The sequence below is a fragment of the Ursus americanus genome, chromosome 5 (assembly GCF_024610735.1).
Source record: "Ursus americanus isolate L20-20 chromosome 5, mUrsAme1.1.p, whole genome shotgun sequence".
NCBI classification, from domain to species: Eukaryota; Metazoa; Chordata; class Mammalia; order Carnivora; family Ursidae; genus Ursus; species Ursus americanus.
In genome coordinates this window covers 31,616,845-31,637,651 of record NC_142131.1, presented here as the reverse complement: position 1 = coordinate 31,637,651, position 20,807 = coordinate 31,616,845, and the positions used below count along the sequence as shown (strand labels likewise).

Here is a 20,807-nt window from a genome sequence, read left to right as displayed (position 1 = left end):
TCTCCCACTCCCCTGCTGTGTTCCCTCTCTCACTGGCTGTCTCTATCTCTGTCAAATAAATAAAATCTTAAAAAAAAAAAAAAAAAAAAAAAGAAGACATAATCTCAAAGTGCATCCACAGAAGAAGAGACAATAAACTGTGGTATAACAATACTGGCACATTATACAAGATTGAAAATGAAGCATAACCACACATAACAGGAATGAATCTGCAACAAAATGTTACAAAATACAAATAATTATCATTCCATTTATGTAAAGTTCAAAAACATGGAAAAAGAAGTCCTTCATGAACCCACACATTTGTAGCGAAGTATAAAGCAAAGCAAACGAAGGCAAAACACTACAGTCAGGACAGTGGTGGTGGGAGGTGTAAATGATTAGTGGAAAAGAGAGAGAGATAAACAGTAAATGGCACACAGAGATTCAAGAAATCTGCTAATATTCTCTTTCTTAGTCTGAGTGGTGCAAACATTGGTGTTCATTCTATTACTCATTACACTTGACCTATTCCAGATACTATTTTATAAAAATTTCGTAACTTATAAAATATTTTTTAAAAAGTTTCTAAATACTTATGCGAATGTAAACTCCACATATTTATTTTACCTGTTCAATTAAGTCATTCCTTGCTTCAGTTGTCTCCTTCAGCAATTCAGCATCACTCATTTCCAAGAGGGGTTTCCTCTCAAAGTCTTTTCCATCCTCTGATTGACGATTCCAAAGAAGTTTTTCTTTACTTACAACATCCACAACGCCTTTGAAAGCTTTGCCTTCACCAAGTGGTAACTGCAAGTCAGAGTGAGATTAACTTTATTCAATGACCACTCAATTACAACTGAATCGTTGATAAAGCTTATCTTTCCCTACTTTCTCCCAAATGTCTATTATCATTATTACCATAATCTATATCTATTTTTATTTGTATGCCAAGTTTTTCAAAAAAGATTTGAGATAGTTTTAGAAATACATAAGTCACAATAAAATAAACTGATGAGGAAATCTGAAGGTTTTTTTTTTTTTTTTTTTTTTAAGAGAAAGAGAGAAAGAAATAGAGCAGGTGAACACAGGCATGTGCCAGCACATAGGAAGGGGCAGAGCGAGAGAATCTTAAGCAGGCTCCCCCATGATCCCACGACCCTGAGATCATGACCTGACCCGGAATCAAGAGTCAGACTGATGGGGCCGCCTGGGTGGCACAGCGGTTAAGCGTCTGCCTTCGGCTCAGGGCGTGATCCCGGCATTACGGGATCGAGCCCCACATCAGGCTCTTCCGCTGTGAGCCTGCTTCTTTCTCTCCCACTCCCCCTGCTTGTGTTCCCTCTCTCGCTGGCTGTCTCTATCTCTGTCGAATAAATAAATAAAATCTTAAAAAAAAAAAAAAAAAAAGAGTCAGACTGACGAATGAGCCACTTAGGTGCCCCTGGAGTTGTTGCTATTAATCAACCAAATATCAACCAACCTGTAAAAGCAAAGGCTTTGCCTTCAACTTCTCTCTGATGCTTTCAACAGCATACTTAAAACTGCAGAAAGCAAAATAAGAGTTAAAAATGTTAAGATTCTTAAACCAGGTTTAAGAACGTTCCCTAAAATTACAACCCTTTTTACTCTCTCTAATGTTCACCATTTAACAGTTTTCCATAGGACAATAAATTTTCAATGTCAATTTCATATAACAGTGCTTGAGATCTACCACAACCCTGCCACAAAGGTATCTAGAGTAGTATTATTGTAAACGTCACTTACCTATAGTCTGAAATTAAGATTAAATAAACTGATCAAGGCCACTGATAATAAGTTGCAGTTATGAGATTCAAATGCATGATTTGTGATTATGATTTAAGGATTCTTTCTTCTAACTACATGTGCTATCACACACAACTCCCATCTTTTTCCCAAAAGGCAGCCTAATTTTTCCATACCTTTTTAATAGACATTCTTAGTATCATGTTATGAGCTTTAGAATTACTGTAGAAAATTACATAAACAGAGAGCATACTGTGTGGTTTTAGTAGAGGGATAGTTTATGTTTTGTTTTTGCCACTCTCACACCACAGACCAGGATCTCTCTCTCCTTATCACATTACCCCAAAATCCTTTATATTCTTGATTCTCTGAATTCTGTTCTCAGAACCATGGTTCCATTTTGGATTACCATTCTGTGAGTCTTTGAGCATTAATACCACATCTTAGTACTAACTTTTTTGCCCTCTATGCAGGTCTTAAAACATTTACATTCTCTCCCAGTTCCCACTGAGTGAGAGCAATTAGCCAGTAGCTAAAGGAAATCAGGGGACAGGAAACAATCATCTACCCTCCACTTTTAGCAATGATGGGGAGCACCATAGCCTTCAGCAATATAGGGATTATATCATACTGCTCTAGACAGAACCAGTGGAATCAGCAAGACATCACTCTGTCAGGATTCTAGAAAACAGGATACAGTCTCTCTGCATTGGATACATGATAATTCATCACCTATCAGCTCTCTATTAATCCTACATTGTTATTCAACCTAGGAACTACCTGCTTTGAAACTTTTTAATGGGATTGAATTGAGATTCCATGGAATATTTATACTCTATAGGGAATAGCTGTTTGTAAATTTAAGTTATAGTCCATTAAAGCTCAAATTGTATTTCTACTTTAGTATGTGAAGAAAAAAAAAAAACACTTAAAATACCTTGCTCCAGTTTTGTCCATTTTGTTTAAAAAACAGATTCGAGGTATCTTGTGTTTATCAGCTTGCCTCCATACTGTGACAGTTTGTGCCTAAGACAAAGACAAAGAAAAAAAAACTCAGACAAAAATAACATGTTACTACGTACAGAATAAACAGATCTAAGAAGCTATTATAACATGGAATTTGGCCCTGTTCTAGCACAGAATTAATGCTACTGCACTTACACTTCTAGAGTCACTCTTCTGCTGGTAAGTTAACAGAGTTAAGAATGTAATGAAGGGTGATGAACAGTGTGCTTGAAACTGAGAATACTACTTTGGGTGACTTAGGTTGCCACACAAAGAGAACAAACACCTGGAAGGTACTGAGAGCCATGTAAAGAAGCCTTCGTCAAGAATTAGAAGATGTGGGGCCCGAGTGGCTCAGTTAGTTAAGGGTTTGCCTTGGCTCAAGTCATGATCCTAGAATCCTGGGACTGAGCCCCACGTTGGGCTCTCTGCTCAACTGGGAGCCTGCTTCTCCCTCTGCCTCTGCCCTTCACCCCACTCATGTTCTCTTTCTCTTGCTCCCTCGCTCAAATAAAATTTTTTTAAAAATTTAAAAAAGAAAAGAATTAGAAGACGTAATTTTTGTCCGGCTTCACTTTACCTAATACAGTTCACACAATACTGAACTCCTAAGTTTGCTGACCTGTGAAATATGGACTTCTGCCTTAATTCATATAGTTGTGATGTTAAAAGAACAGGAGCGCACTACCAAAATGCTATTGCGATAAAAAAATTTTATTATGAACATTTGAATGTTGATGTAAACTAAAGAGGATTTAAAGGAGAAAAAAAAGCCAATAACTATTTCTAAGTAGCAATTCTCATATGCTTTTTTGACTATTTTTAATTCTACTTTTTATACATATTTCAATAGCTCCAGTCTGTTACAGTATCTATGTCTATCAGAGTCCCAAAGCCCTGAAGCAGAGCATAAAAAGCTTAATGTAATGACATTACCTAAAACAGAAGCCACTTTATAATTTTATTAAGTAAAATTTATATAGAATAAAAACACTCGTCTTAAGTGTACAGTGAGTTCTGATAACCATATACACTTGCATATATTCCCCATCCCCCATAAACAACCTGTTCTCATATTTGTCACCACAGATTCATTCTGCCTATTTTTGAATCTCATATAAATAGCATGGATTCTTTTGCTCAACATAAAGTTTCTGATATTCATTCATGTTGTTGGGTATACTGGCTCACTTTCTTTTTTTCTTTCTTTCTTTTTTTGGCTAAACTCCTTTGTATAAATGTGCCAGCTGGTTTTTCTATCCACCTGTGAATGAGCAATTAGATTATTTCTAGTTTAGGGCTAGTATGAATTTAGCTGCTATAAACATTTTGAACAAGTCTTTAGGGGACAAATGTTCTCATTCCACTGGATAAAGAGTTCCAGTTGTTCCACATCCTCAAACAGTATTTGCCATCATTCTTCTTAATTTTAGCCATTCTTGTGGGTATGAAATAGTCTGTTTGTAATTTTAATTTGCATTTCCCTGATAACCAATGAGACTGACCATCTTTTCACGTGCTCACTGGACCAATTCATATATCTTTCTTGGTGAAGTATCCACTCAAGTCCTTTGCCCATTTTTTTTATTGGGTTGTTAGTTTTTATCATTGATTTGTAGTTCTTTACATATTCTGGATACAAGTCCTTGATCATACACATGCACTGTAAAAATTTCAGCACATACTTCCTAAAACAATATTTCCCTGCACAATCAATAGTGTTAATGCACTCTGGAAACTTAACATTCATACAATATTTTATCTAACAAATTATATATATTATATATAAATACAATTATATATATATATAATAATAAATTCAGTGTGCTTAGGTACATAGATATTTATTGTACTATTCTTTCACCTTTTCTATAGATTTGAGATTTTTCCAAATGACAAGTTGTTGGGGGAGAATAATATATATAGTTATATATATATGTGTGTGCAGGTAGTTACTAGGTTGAATAACAATGTAGGGTTAATAGAGAGCTGATAGGTGATGAATCATCATGTATCTAATGCAAATAATAAAATAAAGAATAAGTATATATAAATATATATATAAAATAATATATATATATATATATATATTATTCCCCCCCCAACAACTTGTCATTTGGAAAAATCTCAAATCTATAAAAAAAAAGGTGAAAGAGTAGTACAAATATCTATGTACCCTTCACCTAGATTCACCAAATGTGAACACCTTGCCACACTTGCCTTTTTTTCTTCAAACATGTGCGTGCACACACATTATACGTGTGGCTATGGGAACGTGCCATTGGGATCTACTACGAAGAGCATAATTAACTGACAGCGCCAACAGGTGCTCATCTTGTCTACTGCCATGGTCTCTCAAGGCCCAGCTAATGGCTGAGTACAGCAGAAATACTAACGTAGGTTATTCTTCTAAGACTTGTGGGACTTCTCCAACAGGTGACTTTGGCTTGAGGACTCCCCATCAGCTTTGCCAAACCTCTTTCGGAACTATGCTGTAGTCTGAGATTCTTCCTACCCAATTCTTCTTTTATCCTTTCCTTGATAGCCAGATGTCAGACCTGCCCTGTGGTCGGACTGTTCTCTCCCACTGCTCTCTTTTCTTCTCTATTCTTCACAGGTATTTCCCCCAATAAATCTCCTATACATCTAACCCCATCGTGGCATCTACTGGTCAAAGTACACAAACTGTAACAACATACGTGTATGTGTGCGTAGGAGGTAAAGCACTAGAGCAAGAGGCACATATCATGACACTTCAATCCTAAATACTTCAGCCTGTACTTCCTAAACATAAGAACATTGTCCTACGTAACTATTTTCAAAGATCCCATCTCAGAAAAATTCAAGCTGACACAATACTTTTTTCTAATAACATATAGTCTGTATTAAAATTTTTCTAGATTTCCTAATGATGTCCTTTTTAACTTTTTGTTTTTAGATCCAGAATCCTGCTAAAGATCATATTACTTTAGTTTTCTGGTATCTTTAGAATTGTTTAAACTAAAATAGTACCTCAACTTTTGACTTAAAATCACTCATTTTCCTTACATTTACATTTCTTTTCAATTTCTGAAAAGCCCCAGGCATTTGTTTTGCAGAATGTCTTTCAATTTACATTCATCAGACTGTCTTCTCATGATCAGACTGGGGCCAAACATTCTGCCAGGAATAAAACATTGGTACTGCTGTGTCCTTCTTAGTGCATATTAGGAAGCCCGTGCTGTCAATTTGTACCCTTTGGAGCATGTTAATTTTGATCAATTAAGGTATCACTTTTAGTAAAATTTTAAGATTAGGAGAACTGAAGATGATTCTTTATTCAACACTGAGCCAATCTTGAGATTATAAGACAAATGGGGATACCAATTAAAGAGTGCATAACTGACCCCAGTGTAATTTATTATAAATCTGTTTTTAAGATTTACTCAAGAATTTAATATATATTAACTGTTGGGAGATAATTCTTCATGGGTCTTTCACCTGTCTACATATTTTGTTAGGAGAGGCAGTGACCGTCTTTGTTCTGGACTATGTTTTCAAAGATACTGATATAATCAATAGTTTCAAAAGACAGAGACAGTGTCTCCTTCTGGATCAAAAGGCAGGTCTGCTTATAACCCTGGAAGATAATGTCTCTTTTCAGAGCAAACAGCAGGGATACTTACTGCCCACTATAAAATATATGTGTTTTCTTTTTTTTTTTTATTAAAGATTTTATTTATTTATTCGAAGAGATAGAGACAGCCAGTGAGAGAGGGAACACAAGCAGGAGGAGTGGGAGAGGAAGAAGCAGGCTCACAGCAGAGGAGCCTGATGTGGGGCTCAATCCCACAACGCCAGGATCACGCCCTGAGCCGAAGGCAGACGCCCAACCACTGTGCCACCCAGGCGCCCCAAAATATATGTGTTTTCTAAGCACAGGGTTCCCCTGCGTGTGTAGCTGTTACCTGCCTCCCTTTAGGTCATCCTGTGGGAACTGGGTCTTGAGGAAATAACAAAAAATAATACTGACATCCTGGCTATTGCTATTTCTGTGACTAATAAAGTTCTCTGTCCCTGACTCAAGAGTCTTGTGTCTTCTTCCTGCATGCCATAAAACTAGCAGACTAACTATTTAGACTTGAAAGTAAGGCAGCTGGTGAAAAGATGGTGGAAGAGCAGGGGACCCCCTTTTCAGCTTGTCCCCTGAGTCAACCTGGATATCTACCAGACCATCCTGAAAACCCACGGAATCAGCCTGAGACGCAGGAAGATACATCTGGATCTCTACAAACGAACATCTCCAGCACTGAGTATTGAGGTATGAAACGGGGAGCCTGGAATCCACGCACATATATCGGAAGATAAGCGGAAGGAGGAGGGAGATGCCATGGTTGGGCACAGGGAAGCAATAGCCACTTGCACTGGGGAGCTGGACAGACTCACTGACCGGCACCCGCGAGAAAGCAGACTGAGACCGTGAGCCTGGGAGCGCACGTGCAACCAGACTCAAAACCGGAACTCCGCAGCGCTCACTGGAACCGGACAAAATCCGGGAACTCGGGAGCGGGCGCGCATCCAGACTGAAAACCAGAGCTCCGGAGCGCACAGTCGAACTAGACTGAAACAAAGAGCTTGGGAGCGCTTGCAACCAGACTGAAAACCGGAACTCCGGAGCGTGCGCGTGAACCACACTGAAACAGGGAGCTCAGGAGCGTGCGTGGCAAGGAGGGAGCTGGCGGTGTTAGAAGCACAAAGGACAGAGACTCACCGGCCCTGGAAGTGAGGGCTGGGAGAGTAGCTGTGGGGTGCACAACCCAGGACGCTGCAGGGTTTTTAGCAGCACACACAGAAACAGTTAAAGTGGCCAAGAGAGCTCAGTAGAGAGCGGACTGCAATCTCTTGCTCTGAGACAGAGGCTAGGATACAGCCATTGATGCTCTCTCAGAAGAGCCACAGAAAAGTAGCAGTGAAAGCCGCCAGAGAACAAAAGCCCGGAAATATCAGCTCACATTGTGCCCATCCCCATCCCCCCTCACAGGGGACATGGACACTCTACCCAAACATGGTTTCCTGAGTATCGGCGCGGCAGGCCCCTCCCCCAGAAGGCAGGCTGAAAAATCAAGAAGCCCACATCCCTAACGTCCCTGTAAAACAAGTGTACACTGCCTGGGTCCTGGTCAATAATTTGGTCTCTGGGCATCCCCGCAACCTCTCCTCATCAGAATGACGAGAAGGAGAAATCCCCCCCAGCAAAGAAAAGATAATGAGTCAGTGGCCTCTGCCACAGAACTGATGGATATGGATATAACCAAATTGTCAGAAATGGAGTTCAGAGTAACAATGGTCAAGATGATATGTAGGCTTGAAAAAAATATTAACAAAAATACTAACGAGAATATAGAATATCTAAGGGTGGAAAAGAGAGCGAATCTGCCAGAAATTAAAAATGCTATGAATCAAATGCAGTCTAAACTAGATGCTCTGACGGCCAGGGTAAATGAGGCAGAAGAACGAATTAGTGAATTGGAGGATGGGATGGTAGAAGTTAAAACAGAAACTTGGCTCAAAAAAACCCAATCTCAAGAATATAGATGACGGGAGATTACTGACTCAAAGAAACGCTCCAATGTCAGAATTATCAGCATCCCCGAAGGGGTGGAGAAAGAGAGAGGTCTAGAAGAGATATTTGAACAAATTGTAGCTGAGAACTTCCCTAATCTGGCAAAGGAAACAAGCATTCGTGTCCAAAAGGCAGAGAGGACCCCTCCCAAGGTCAATCACAGCAAACCTACACCACATCACGTCTAGTGCAATTTGCAAATATTAGATCCAAGGATACAGTTTTGAAAGTGGCCAGGGCGAAGAAAATCCTTATGTACAGAGGGAAAAATATCAGAATAACGTCAGACCTGTCTACAGAGACCTGGCAGGATAGGAAGAGTGCAGCGTATTTTCAAAGCTCTATCTGAGAAAAACATGTAGCCAAGGATTCTTTATCCAGCAAGGCTGTCATTCAGAATTGATGGAGAGATAAGGACCTTCCAGATCGGCATAAACTGACCAAATTCAACCACCAAACCAGCCCTACAGGAGATATTAAGGGGGGTTCTATAAAAGTAAAAAGGCCCCAAGAGTGATACAGAACAGAAAGTCACAATCGATAGAAAACAAAGACTTCACAGGCAACATGACATCATTAAAATCATATTTCTCAATAATCACTTTCAATGTGAATGGCCTAAATGCTCCCATAAAACTCCACAGTGTTGCAGAATGGATAATAAGACATGACCCCACCATTTCCTGTCTACAAGAGACTCAACTTGAACCTAAAGATAAATCCAGTCTGAAAGTGAAGGGATGGAAAACCATTTTCATGCCAATGGACCTCAAAAGAAAGCTGGGGTAGCAATTCTCATATCAGACAGATTAGATTTTAAACTAAAGATTGTAGTTAGAGACACAGAAGGACATTTTATTATTCTTTTTTTTTTTTTTTTTTTAAGATTTTATTTATTTATTCGACAGAGATAGAGACAGCCAGCGAGAGAGGGAACACAAGCAGGGGGAGTGGGAGAGAAAGAAGCAGGCTCATAGCAGAAGAGCCTGATGTAGGGCTCGATCCCATAACGCCAGGATCACGCCCTGAGCCGAAGGCAGACGCCCAACCGCTGTGCCACCCAGGCGCCCCTACACTTTATTATTCTAAAGAATAAAAGTGGGTATGACAATTATAAATATCTCTGCCCCCAACAGGGGAGCAGCTAGATACACAAGCCAACTTTATTTTTTTTTTAAGACTTTATTAATTTATTTGATAGAGAGAGACACAGTGAGAGAGGGAACACAAGCAGGGGGAGTGGGAGAGGAAGAAGCAGGCTCCAAGCAGAAGAGCCTGATGCAGGACTCGATCCCAGGGATCCAGGATCACGGCCTGAGCCAAAGGCAGACACTTAACGACTGAGCCACCCAGGCGTCCCCACAAGCCAACTCTTAACCAGAATAAAGACATATAGATAAAAATATGTTAATAGTAGGGGACCTCAACACTCCACTCTCAGTAATAGACAAATCACCTAAACAGAAAATCAACAAAGAAACAAGAGCTTTGAATGACATACTGGACCAGATGGACCTCATAGATATATACAGAACACTACACCCTAGAACAACAGAATACTCATTCTTTTCGAATGCACATGGAACTTTCTCCAGAATAGACCACATACTGGGTCACAAAACAGGTCTCAACCGATACGAAAAGACTGAAATTATTCCCTGCATGTTCTCAGACTACAATGCTTTGAAATTGGAACTCAATCACAAGGAAAAAATTTGGAAGAAACTCAAACACTTGAAACTAATAACCATCCTGCTCAAGAATGATTGGGTAAACCAGGAAATTAAAAATCAATTTAAACAATTTATGGAGACCAACGAGAATGAAAACACATCAGTCCAAAACCTATGGGACACTGCAAAGGCAGTCCTAAGGGGGAAGTACATAGCCATCCAAGCCTCGCTCAAAAGAAGAGAAAATCTAAAATGCAATTTATATATTCTCAACTCAAGAAGCTGGAGCTGGAACAGAAGAACAGGCCTAACCCACGCACAAGAAGGCAGGTGATCAAGATTAGAGCAGAGATCAATGAATTAGAAACCAGAACCACAGGAGAGCAGATCAACAGAACTAGAAGCTGGTTCTTTGAAAGAATAAATAAGATCGATAAGCCACTGGCAAGACTTATTCAAAAGAATAGAGAAAGGACCCAAATTAATCATATTATGAATGAAGGGGAGAGGTCACAACCAACACCAATGAAATAGGAAGGATCATTAGAAACTTGTATCAACAGCTTTATGCCAATAAATTAAACAACCTGGAAGAAATGGATGCTTTCCTGAAAACCTATAAACTACCAAGACAAACAGGAAGAAATTGATTTTTTTAAACAGACCAATTAATTATGAAGAGATTGAAGCAGTGATCAAAAACCTCCCCCCAAACAAGACTCCAGGGCCTGACGGATTCCCTGGGGAATTCTACCAAACATTCAAAGAAGAAATAATACCTATTCTCCTGAAGCTCTTTCAAAAAACAGTCACAGAGGGAAAACTATGAAACTCATTCTATGAGGCCAGGATTACCTTGATCCCCAAACCAGGCAAAGACCCCATCAAAAAGGAGAATTACCGATATCCCTGATGAATATGGACGCCAAAATTCTCAACAAGATCCTAGCTAATAGGATCCAACAGTACATTAAAATGATTATTCATCATGACCAAGTGGGATTCATCCCTGGGAGGTAAGGGTGGTTCAACATTTGCAAATCGATCAGTGTGATGGATCGTATCAACAAGAAAAGAGTCAAGAACCATATGATCCTCTCAATTGATGTAGAAAAAGCATTTGACAAAATACAGCATCCTTTCCTGATTAAAATCCTTCAGAGTGTAGGCATAGAGGGTACATTCCTCAATTTCAAAAAACCATCTATGATAAGCCTATGGCAAATATCATTCTCAATGGGGAAAAGCTGAAAGCCTTTCCCTTAAGATCAGGAACACGACAAGGATGCCCACTCTCACCACTATTATTCAACATAGTACTAGAAGTCCTTGCAACAGCAATCAGACAACAAAAAGGGATCAAAGGTATCCAAATCGGCAAAGAAGTAGTCAAACTGTATCTCTTCGCAGATGACATGATACTCTATATGGAAAACCCAAAAGACTCCACCCCCAAACTACTAGAACTTATACAGCAATTCAGTAATGTGGCGGGTTACAAAATCAATGCTCAGAAATCAGTTGCATTTCCATACATGAACAATGAGACTGAAGAAAGAGACATTAGGGAATCCATTCCATTTACAATAGCACCAAAAATCATAGGAATTAACAAATCACTCTTGAAAGACATTGAAGAAGACACAAAAAGATGGAAAAATATTCCATGCTCATGGATCGGAAGAATTAACATAGTTAAAATGTCCATGCTACCCAGAGCAATCTACATACACTTTTAATGCCACCCCAATCAAAATACCAATGACATTTTTCAAAGAGCTGGAACAAACAGCCCTTTAATTTGTGTGTAACCAGAAAAGGCCCCAAATCGCCAAGGAATTGTTGAAAAGGAAAAACAAAGCTGGGGCATCACGTTGCCGGATTTCAAGCTATACTACAAAGCTGTGATCACAAAGACAGCATGGTACTGGCACAAAAACAGACACACAGACCAATGGAACAGAACAGAGAACACAGAAATGGACCCTCGGCTCTTTGGGTAACTAATCTTTGACAAAGCAGGAAAAAAACATCTAGTGGAAAAAAGACAGTCTCTTCAATAAATGGTGCTGGGAAAATTGGACAGCTACAGGCAAAAGAATGAAACCTGACCACTCTCTCACACCATACACAAAGATAAACTCCAAATGGATGAAAGACCTCGATGTGAGACAGGAATCCATCAAAATCCTAGAGGAGAACATAGGCTGCAACCTCTATGACATCGGCCACAGCAACCTTTTTCATGACACATCTACAAAGGCAAGAGAAACAAAAGAAAAAATGAACTTGTGGGACTTCAAGATAAAAAAAGCTTCTGCACAGCCAAGGAAACAGTCAAAAAAAAAAACCTAAGAGGCAGCCTATGGAATGGGAGAAGATATTTGCAAATGACCCTACAGGTAAAAGATTAGTATCCAAGATCTACAAAGAACTTCTCAAACTCAATACATGTGAAATAATCAAATCAAAAAATGGGCAGAAGATATGAACAGACACTTTTCCAATCTTCATTGGAAATGACATACAAATGGCTAACAGGCACATGGAAAAATGTTCAAAATCATTAGCCATCAGGGAAATTCAAATCAAAACCACATTGAGATACCACCTTATGGCAGTGTGAATGGCAAAAATTGACAAGGCAGGAAACAACAAATGTTGGAGAGGATGTGGAGAAAGGGGATCCCTCTTACACTGTTGGTGGGAATGCAAGTTGGTACAGCCACTCTGGAAAACAGTGTGGAGGTCCTTTAAAAAGTTAAAAATAGAGCTACCCTATGACCCAGCATTGCACTACTGGGTATTTACCCCAAAGATACAGACGTAGTGAAGAGAAGGGCCATATGCACCCCAATGTTCATAGCAGTATTGTCCACAATAGCTAAATCGTGGAAGGAACCGAGATGCCCTTCAACAGATGACTGGATTAAGAAGATGTGGTCCATATATACAATGGAATATTACTTAGCCATCAAAAAGCATGATTTCACAACATTTGCAGCAACCTGGACAGGACTGTAGGAGATTATGCTAAGCAAAATAAGTCAAGCAGAGAAAGACAATTATCATATGGTTTCACTCATTTATGAACATAAGAAAGAGGAAGATCGGTATGAGAAGGAAGGGAAGAACGAAGGGGGGTAAACAGAAGGGGGAATGAAGCATGAGAGACTATGGACTTTGAAAAACAAAGTGAGGGCTTCAGAGGGGAGGGGGGTGGGGGATCGGGATAGGCTGGTGATGGGTATTAAGGAGGGCACGTATTGAATGGTGCACTGGGTGTTATATGCAAGTAATGAATCATGGAACATTAGATGAAAAACTAGGGATGTACTGTATGGTGACTAACATAATAATAAATTATTATAAATAAAAATAAAGGCTTAAAAGTAAGGCAGAAGAATCTCAAGTCCTTCAGAGTTCTCAACATCAAGTTTTATATTTCCTACAAAAAAGCAAACTACTTTCCTTTTACTATGAAATATCTGATATCACATATAGATCACACTGCAATATTGAATTCCAATTTCCTTTCACCATAATTTGATTGCTATGAACTTAGAGTTATAGTTAACTAAATCTGATACATTCTCCTTAAAAAAAAATCATGCTGTTGTAGCTTGTTGACTTTGGCAGTATTTTTACCTCTACACCAGCAGAGGCATCAAACACAGCTACTGCACCATCCAACACTCTAAGGCAGCGCTCAACCTCCAAGGTAAAGTCCACATGACCTAAGAAAAAGATGACAAACATAACACTTAACCTTTAAAAAAACAAAATAATAAAACAGGAGCCAGCATATACCTACTTTTGGGTATATGTATTCAAAAAAACTAAAAGAAGAGTCACAAAGACATATTTGCATTTCATGTTCACAGCAACACTCTTCAGAATAGCCAAGAGGTGGAAACAACCCAAATGGCCATCAATGGATGAATGGTATATAAAGTTTTGCATATATAGAAAATATGCTATATATGTACAATGCAATACTACACAGCCTTAAAAACGAAGGAAATCTTGTCACATATTTTACAACACAACTGAAGCCTGAAGGACTTCATGCTAAGCAAAATAAGCCAGTCACAAAAGGACAACTACTGTAGGATTCTACTTCTATGAAGTATTTAAAGTAGTTAATCTCCTAGATAAAAAAAAGGCAGAACGGTAGTTACCAAGGATACGAGGAGGGGACAAAGACGAGTAGTTGTATAATAGATATATAGTTTCAGTGCTGAAAGATGAAGTACTTCTGGAGATCAGTTTCACAACAACGTAAATATACTTAACTACTGAACTGTACACTTAAAAATGGCTAACGGTAAATTTTATGATGCATATATATATACTTTTTACCACAATTTAAAAGAAAACACATCCACAAACAAGTAAAAACCTCCAATGATGCAGCATCTCTGCATTGCTAGAACAGCACCATACCTGGCGTATCAATTAGATTGATTCTATACCCCTTCCAATCAAATGTAACAGCAGCAGACTGAATAGTAATGCCTCTTTCCCGCTCTTGAGCCATGAAATCTGTCACTGTGTCTCCATCATCAACATCTAACAAAGAAAAAAAGGACATAGTTAGGCTTGATACCAAGGACATTTCATTGCAAATATGGTATCTACTTGACAGTTTATTTTTTTAGAGAAAGAGAGTATGTGTGCACATGCAAGTGGAAGTAGGGGGGAGAGGCAGAGGGAGAGAGACAATCCCAAGCAGGCTCCGCGCTGAGCAGTTTGACCCCAGGACCCCGTGTTCATGACCTGAGCCAAAATCAAGAGTGGGATGCTTAGCCAACTGAGCCATCCAGGCACCCCTCTACATGAGTTTAATTTGCTTTTAGACTGTTTATAAAATATTTTACTTAATATATAGAGCCCTTAATCTTTCTCTAAATAAGCCCTTGTTCTGGAAAACCTTTTCCAGCACAATTAGTAATTTTTACATAAAAAATAATTTTTCTGTAACTAAGATAAAATCAGTTTAAGTATTTTAATTTTATTGAACTCAATAAAATATTTTTTCCCCTAGTTTTGCTTTCATTACCCCTTCTTTAACTTATGTTCCTCATGCCTGATCCCTAGACAGGAGGCAGGGCACTGCAATCAAAGAGCCCAGACAGACCTAGATTTAAGTCCCACCTTTACCACTTCCACTCTACTACCTTAAGCAAGTTAGTTAAACTAGTTTGTAAAATAAGGTTAATAAAGGCAACCCTGCAGGGTTGTTGTAAAAATGAAATGAGACTATATAAAGTACTGAGTTCAGTAAATAAGTAAATGGCAGCTACATGCAACAACATAGAGAAAAAATTCCTCCAAAGTTAAATTCTCCTTTTCAAACACTTTTTATTACTAAATTTTCCCCCAAAAACGCATGTATTTGTACAAATGATAATAAAATCTTGGTAGAATTTCTACAGTACAAAGTCACTGACAAAGTTCATCCTGACTACCAAAAAAGTCAAATTATTCTTCATTGAAATTCTTGAATTATGCATTGCATTCTGATTAAATTTATACAAAATTAATGAAAATGAGCTATCTTTACCATTCGAATTTCAAAAACACAAGTTATCATGGCCTAATACCACCACTACTTATGTCAGCATTAAAATTCTAAAATGCTAGCTAGGTTCCCCCACTGTGTAAAGGTATATAAACATATGTACCAACAGAGGGAGAAATAGCAAGAAAAATGTAACTGTCAGGAACTCCAAATATCTGTGTTAAAGAATTAGTGTTGTTATTCACAACATAACCAAGCAAACAAACATCATTAATGAGACAATAACCAGACAGCTAACCAAAAGTTCCAAATGAAGCAGTTTTTAAAACATCTGGCGGGGGGGGCGCAAGATGACAGTAGGAGGACCCTAAACTCACTCCATCCCACGTTTACAATTAGTTATCACTCACATCTCAGTCAGTAAACTCGAGAGCCATCTGAAAACTGGCAGAACAAACTTCACAGCCAAATGCAAAGAAGCAGCCAGTATTGAAGAGGTTAGGAAAGGCAGAAAGGTGTTGAAGAGTTGCCAGCAGGAGGTAGGGAGCTACGGCTGCAAAGAAGGGAAAGCACCAGGCAGTCCGCACAGGTAAAATAAATCCCCGTAACATCTGGCTTTGAAAACCAGAAAGGCTGAATTCTGTGAGTTTATATAACCACAGCCTTGGGAGTCCGAAGCTTTGAAGGTCAGCTGACTCAGCAGTAGGGGAGCCAGGAGATGTGTGATAGCCAGGTCCCCATCCTTAAAGAGATAACAGCCTGAGCAGGAGACAACATAGAAGCAACAGTTTGCACAAGGGCAAGGAGATATGTTTCCATGGATTTCGGGGCAAGCTGGGGAAGTTCCCTGGAACAGAGGAGCTGGCAGGTGCCATTTTTCTCCCCTATTCCTCACCATAAATACAGAGACACCTGCCAGAGGCAGTGCTATACAGACACTTGCTACCTAACCCACCAGCAGTGCACCACGCCCACAAGCTCTCCTGAGGACCCGGCCAATCCAAGTCTGCTGGCCCTGAGTTCAGGGCAAATTTTGTTCATGCTGCGCATGCCCCATCCAGTCAATGCCTCTGCATACTGTGCCACTGTGGCCACCGCACCTTGGGGGATGTGGCCAGGTCCAGCAGCTCAGTGCAGATTTTGCTAAAGTCGCGTGTGTACCCTGCCTAGCTGCCCCCAGCCACCATGCACACAGACCCATGCACCCCTTGTTGCTGTCTCAGACATATGCCTTGTACCAGGCCGCTGATACATGCCGTGCAATTGGCCACCACTGCAATTTAGGGGATCTGACCTACTCCTAGTGACCCTGCAGATTGTGCAAACACTGCCACCCCTGAGCCTTCCTATGGTCACATCCCCTCAGAGCCAGCCTGCCTGGGTCTCACTAATACCACAGAGAGCAAGCACAGCTCACAACAGGCAGAGTCTATGTAGGAATCTGGATGGACAGGGAAAGCACAATAGTAGGACGCAAGAAACAGACATAGGAGACTCCGCTGAAGTGTCACATTCTGTTGCACAGGTGACACCGCAGGGCACTACAAAACCTCTTCTTCATAAGGCTACTACTTTCAAGAGCAGGAGACATAGCTGACTTTCCTAAAATACAGAAACAGACACAGAGAGGCAGACCAAAAAAAAAGAGAGAGACAAAGGAATCTGTCCCAAATGAAAGAACTTGACAAAATCACAACTGGAGATCTATGTGAAACACAAATTAGTATACCTAACGGAGAATATAAAGTAATGATCATCAAAAAAAAAAAGAAAAATAATGATCATAAAGATATTCATTGACCTTGCAAAAAGAGTAGACATTATCAGTGTGACTCTTAGCAAAGTGAGAAAAAACATTATCAGACATGAAGAACTCAATAAATGAAATTAAAAATACAATAGATGGAATACAAACAATAGGCTACAAGAAGCAGAGGAACTTATCAGTGACCTGGAGAATACAGTAATGGAAAGCAAACAAGCTCAACAGATCAAAGACAAATACTCCATACCAGGAATAGACTTAGAGATCTCAGTGACTCAATCAAGTATAACAACATTTGCATTATAGTGATCCAAGAAGGAGAGAGAGAAAGGAGGGGAGAAGCTGTTTCTGAAGGAAAAATAGCTGAAAACATCCCAAATGTGGGGAGGGAAACCGAAATCCAGATTCAGGAGGCACAGAGATCCCAACAAATTCAACCCAAGGAAGTTCACACCAAGACACAGAATTAGAATGGAAAAAATAGTGATAAAGAATTTTAAAGTTTGCAAGAGAAAAGAAGACATGAGGCTATCAGCGGCTTTTTCAGCAGAAACTCTGCAGGCCAGCAAGAAGTGGCATGTTACGGGCGCCTGGGTAGCGCAGTCGTTAAGCGTCTGCCTTTGGCTCAGGGCGTGATCCCGGCGTTCTGGGATCGAGCCCCACATCAGGCTCCTCCGCTGGGAGCCTGCTTCTTCCTCTCCCACTCCCCCTGCTTGTGTTCCCTCTCTCGCTGGCTGTCTCTGTCAAATAAATAAATAAAATCTTTATTAAAAAAAAAAAAAGAAGTGGCATGTTATATTTAAACTGCTGAAAGGAAAAAAATCTGCAGCAAAGAATACTCTATCCAGCAAGGCTATCATTTGGAAGAAGGAGAGATAAAGAGTTTCTCAGCCTAACAAAAACTAAGGGGGTTCAAAACCACTAAACCAGCCCTACAAGAAATATTAAACGGGACTCTCTGAGTGAAAAGCAAAGACCGTAAGTATAAAAGGTAAAAAATACAAAAGCATTAAAATAAGTATTTTTCTAAAAATCAGTCAAAAAATTCATAAAATAAAAGGATGTAAAGTATGACCCATATACCTAAGACGTGGTGGGGGAGGGGTAAAGAATGGGATTAAACTTAAGCAATCATCGACTTAATAAAGACTACTATATGCAGAAGATGTTATATACAAACCTAAATGTAACCAAAATTAAAAGCCAGTAATAGATACGCAAAGAACAAAGTGGAAGGAACCCAAGTGTATCACTAAAGAAAGCCAACAAATCATGAAAGAAAAGAAGGATCAGAGAAAAGCTACAAAAACCACAAAAAAGTAACAAATGGCAATAAACACTTATCTACCAATAATTACTTTGAATGTAAATGGACTAAGCACTCCAATAAAAAAAAGAAACAGGGTGACAGTGAATAAAAAACAAGACCCATCTATATGCTGCCCACAGGAGACTCATTTCAGACCGAGAGACACCTGATTGAAGGTGAGAGGATGGAGAAACATGCAAATGGATGTCAAAAGATAGCTGGATTAGCAATACTTGTATCAGACAAAACAGACTTTAAAACAAAGTCTATAACAAGAAACAAAAAAGAACACTTTATAATAATAAAGGGTACACTCCAGCAAGAGAATATAACAACTATAAATACTTATGCACCCAACATGGGAGCACCTAAATACATAAAACACTTCATAACAAAATTAAAGGAGCTAATTGATAATAATATAGTAATAATAGGGGATTGTAAAACCCCACTTGCATTAATAGACAGATCATCCAAACAGAAAATAAACAAGAAAACAATGGCTTTGAATGACACACTGGACCAGATGGATTTAACAGATACATTCGGAACATTCCATCCTAAAATAGCAGAATGCACATTCTTTTCAAGTGCACACAGAACACTGTCCAGAGAAGATCACATATTAGGCCACAAAACAAGTCTTAACAAATTATAAAAATCAAACTCATACCATGAATCTTTCTTGACCACAACACTGAACTAGAAATCAACTACAAGAAAAAATCTGGAAAGACCACAGATACATGAAGGTTAAATAACACGCTACTAAACAATGAATGGGTCAACCAAGAAATCAAAGAAATCAAAAATTACATGGCAACAAATGAAAATGAAAACACAACAACCAAAAACTTTGGGATGCATCAAAAGTGGTTCTAAAAGGAAAGTTTTAGCAATACAGGCCTACCTCAGGAAGCAAGAAAAATCTCAAATAAACAACCTAACCTTACACCTAAGGGAGTTAGAAAAAGAACACATAAAACCCAAACCTAGCAAAAGGAAGGAAACAATACAAATTAGGGCAAAAATAAATGATATGCAAACTAAAAAAAAACAACAACAGAACAGGCCAATGAAACCAGGAGCTGGTTCTCTGAAAAGTTCAATGAAACTGATAAATCTCTAGCAAGACTCAAAAAAGAAGAGGACCCAAATAAAATCACTAATGAAAGAGGAGAAGTAACAACCAATACCACAAAAATACAAACTATGAAAGAATATTATGAAAACCTATATGCCAACAAATCACACAACTTAGAAGAAATGGATGGAATTCTAGAAACATATAAACTCCCAAAACTAAAGCAGGAAGGAATAGAAAATTTGAAGAGACCGATTACCTGCAATGATATTGAATCAATCATCAAAAAACTCTCAAAAAGCAAAAGTCCAGGACTAGACAGCTTCACAGGTAAGCTCCACGAAACACTGAAAAAGTTAATACTTATTCTTCTTAAACTGTTCCAAAAAATACAAGAGGAAGAAAAACTTCCAAATTTATTCTACGAAGCCAGTATCACTCTGATACCAAAACCAGTAAAGACACTACCAAGAAAGAGAACCACAGGCCATTATCTCTCATGAATATAGATGCAAAATCCTCAACAAAATACTAGCAAACTGAATCCAACAATATATTAAAAAAATCATACACCATGATCAATTCGGATTTATTCCCGGGATACAAGGGTGATTCAATATCCACAAAACAATCAACATGATACATCACATCAATAAGAGAAAGGACAAAAACTATATGATCATTTCAACAGATGCAGAAAAAGCATTTGACGAAGTACAGCATCCATTCATGATAAAAACCCTCAACAAAGTAGGTCTAGAGGGAACATACCTCACATAATAAAGGCCTTCTATGAAAAACCTACAGCCAACATCTTGGGGGAAAAACTTGAGAGCTTATCCCCTAAGGTCATGAACAAGACAAGGGTGCCTACTATCACCCCTTTTATTCAACACAGTACTAGAAGTCCTAGACACAGCAATCAGACAACATAAAGAAACAAAAGGCATCCAAATTGGTAAGAAAGAAGTAAAACTCTCATTTGCAGATGACATGATACTATATACAGAAAACCCTAAAGACTCCACCACAAAACTACTACAACTGATAAATGAGTAAAGTCGTAAGATACAAAATTAATGTTTAGAAATCTGTTGCA

The 20,807-nt window shown here is 38.9% G+C and overlaps 1 protein-coding gene across 13 annotated transcripts in view; it reads right to left on the bottom strand.

Annotated features, from left to right (window-relative positions):
• The window catches only part of GFM2 (GTP dependent ribosome recycling factor mitochondrial 2), a 69,425-nt gene that overhangs the window by 33,561 nt on the left and 15,057 nt on the right, over positions 1 to 20,807 (bottom strand). For 12 of the 13 annotated variants that reach the window (XM_087862067.1, XM_087862071.1, XM_087862066.1 and 9 more), the window contains 5 exons: positions 14,473 to 14,598; positions 13,675 to 13,763; positions 2,684 to 2,772; positions 1,463 to 1,523; positions 610 to 789 (listed from right to left, as the gene is read on the bottom strand). In XM_087862067.1, coding sequence (XP_087718193.1) covers positions 610 to 789; positions 1,463 to 1,523; positions 2,684 to 2,772; positions 13,675 to 13,763; positions 14,473 to 14,598 — 545 coding nt within the window. Of the gene's footprint in view, positions 1 to 609; positions 790 to 1,462; positions 1,524 to 2,683; positions 2,773 to 13,674; positions 13,764 to 14,472; positions 14,599 to 15,960; positions 16,181 to 20,807 lie in introns of those variants that run through there. The other variant, XM_087862076.1, reaches the window with a different exon arrangement.